Source organism: Helobdella robusta, assembly GCF_000326865.2.
Source record: "Helobdella robusta unplaced genomic scaffold HELROscaffold_74, whole genome shotgun sequence".
NCBI classification, from domain to species: Eukaryota; Metazoa; Annelida; class Clitellata; order Rhynchobdellida; family Glossiphoniidae; genus Helobdella; species Helobdella robusta.
Genome location: NW_008705420.1, coordinates 526,323 through 528,458, shown reverse-complemented (window position 1 = coordinate 528,458; position 2,136 = coordinate 526,323). Strand labels below are relative to the sequence as shown.

The 2,136-nt window shown below is 39.0% G+C and overlaps 1 protein-coding gene across 1 annotated transcript in view; it reads left to right on the top strand.

Moving 5' to 3' along the window:
* HELRODRAFT_194356 (hypothetical protein) overlaps nt 1-2,136 on the top strand; it is a gene marked incomplete at its 5' end in the record, with an annotated part of 25,781 nt that overhangs the window by 18,056 nt on the left and 5,589 nt on the right. Inside the window, 6 exons of the mRNA XM_009031468.1 lie at nt 169-264; nt 340-489; nt 803-1,063; nt 1,467-1,505; nt 1,619-1,685; nt 1,869-1,991. Coding sequence (XP_009029716.1) covers nt 169-264; nt 340-489; nt 803-1,063; nt 1,467-1,505; nt 1,619-1,685; nt 1,869-1,991 — 736 coding nt within the window. The remainder of the gene's footprint in view (nt 1-168; nt 265-339; nt 490-802; nt 1,064-1,466; nt 1,506-1,618; nt 1,686-1,868; nt 1,992-2,136) is intronic.

Below are 2,136 nucleotides of genomic sequence, written 5' to 3'. Positions count from 1 at the left end.
CCTCGGCAATACACATGGATCTTGTGCTCGAACTTAAGGTTAATTGGTTGATTGATTGATTGTAATTGGTTGGCTGGTTGATTGATTGTGATAGGTTAGTTGGATCAGTCGATAAAAATATTAACCATGCAATCAACCAAATACTCAACCATCCAATCATATGACTAGGACAACGCATCTAAGCTCCTATTGGCCATCATGGAAAGCAGCAGAGAAAATGAATATGCAGAGCGCATATTGTACAGCATGAATCCCAAACAGCTGGTAATATCTGATTGGCCAGCTTGATTGCTCATTATCATAAATTAACATATTTGCTTTAATTTGATTATTCATTAGGTTGACGTCATTCATTTGGCCTACGAGCAATTTGAGTCACCAGATGACCTACTTAACAAAAAAACTGGGTCGGTCGACGAGGGTAACGATGAAGACTTCAAAAGTAGGTCACGAGAAGTAGGTCACAACATCTATATACTGGCTCACCAGGTAGGTCTTGGTGACGGTGATGATGATGGTGATGATGATGGTGATGATGATGATGATGATGATGATGATGATGGTGATGATGATGATGATGGTGATGATGATGATGGTGATGATGATTATGATGATGAGGATGGTGATGATGATGGTGATGGTGATGATGATGATGATAGTGATGATGATGATGATGGTGATGACGATGGTGATGATGATGGTGATAATGATGGTGATGATGATGGTGATGATGATGGTGATGGTGATGATGATTTTATTAATATAAAAATTGTCATCATCACCAACGTCGCTGTCGTGGTAGCTTTCGAAGCACAACAAAGAACTTGCCGAGATGCTCCGACCGACTGAACCGACACCTCCAACAACAGTCATAACATCCCCGCTGACGTCATCGTCGGCCAGTATGGCCACGGCCCAAACGGAGATGTGCGATTCGGCGCTCGACTATTACTCGAGTCACACGGCCCAGATTGAGATTGTTAGGCCCGACCGAGCGATTGAGCAGATTGTCTTCCCCATTCCTGAAATTTGCGAGTATCTCACCAGTGAAACTAAGCACAAGGTTTGTGTGTGTGTGTATGTTTTGTGGTGTGTGTGTGTGTTTTGTGGTGTGTGTGTGTTTTGTGGTGTGTGTGTTTTGTGGTGTGTGTGTTTTGTGGTGTGTGTGTGTGTGTGTACAGTGTAGAAAATAATTATTGTACTTCGAATGTGAAAGAATGAAAGGGAAGAAAGAGATAATATTCAGGTGGATGAATTAAGGAAGTTGACTTTTTTTTGTCTATAGTTCAATTCTTTCATTCATTCTTACATTCATCCATCTTTCTTGTCTTGAATCATGTATTCATTCATTCATTCGTGCATTCATTCGTTTTTTCATTCATTCGCTCATTCATCTATTTATTTATTCATTCATTCGTGTATTCATTCATTTTTTCATTCATTCCCTCATTCATTCTTCTACCCAGATCTATCTTACAGCCGAAAGAGATGATCAAGGAAGCAAGGTAAGGATGATGATGATGACGACGAAGACGACGACGATGATGATGATGATAATTATAATTATGATAATTAAAATTATGATAATTATAATTATGATAATTATTACCATATCAAGGTTATGGATTTTTTTGAAAGATTCGACGACCTATTCTCAGAAATGCAATGGCAGAAAAAACTGCGAGGTGACAACGACGATGAAGATGATTCATTCATTCATTTATTCATTCATTCATTCATCCAATAATTCATTCATTCATTTATTTATCCGTTCATTCATTCATTCATCCATTCATTTATTTATTCATTTATTCATTCATTTATTCATTCATTCATTCATTCATCTTTCCATCCATCCGACCACCTAGCGAACTTTCTGTTGTTCTGGATGAGTAGCCACATGACTCAGTGGGGCAAGGCCTCCTTCTACCTGGCCATCCTCATCAACGTCCTGGTGGCCGTCTACTACCCCTTCACTAGTACCCCCAAAGGTTCTGATGATGATGATGATGATGATTATGATGATGATGATGATGAAGATAATGATGATGATGAAGATGATGATGGTGATGGTGTTTGTGATGATGGTTATGGTGAGGATTTCGATGATGATGATGATGACGACGGCGATGATAA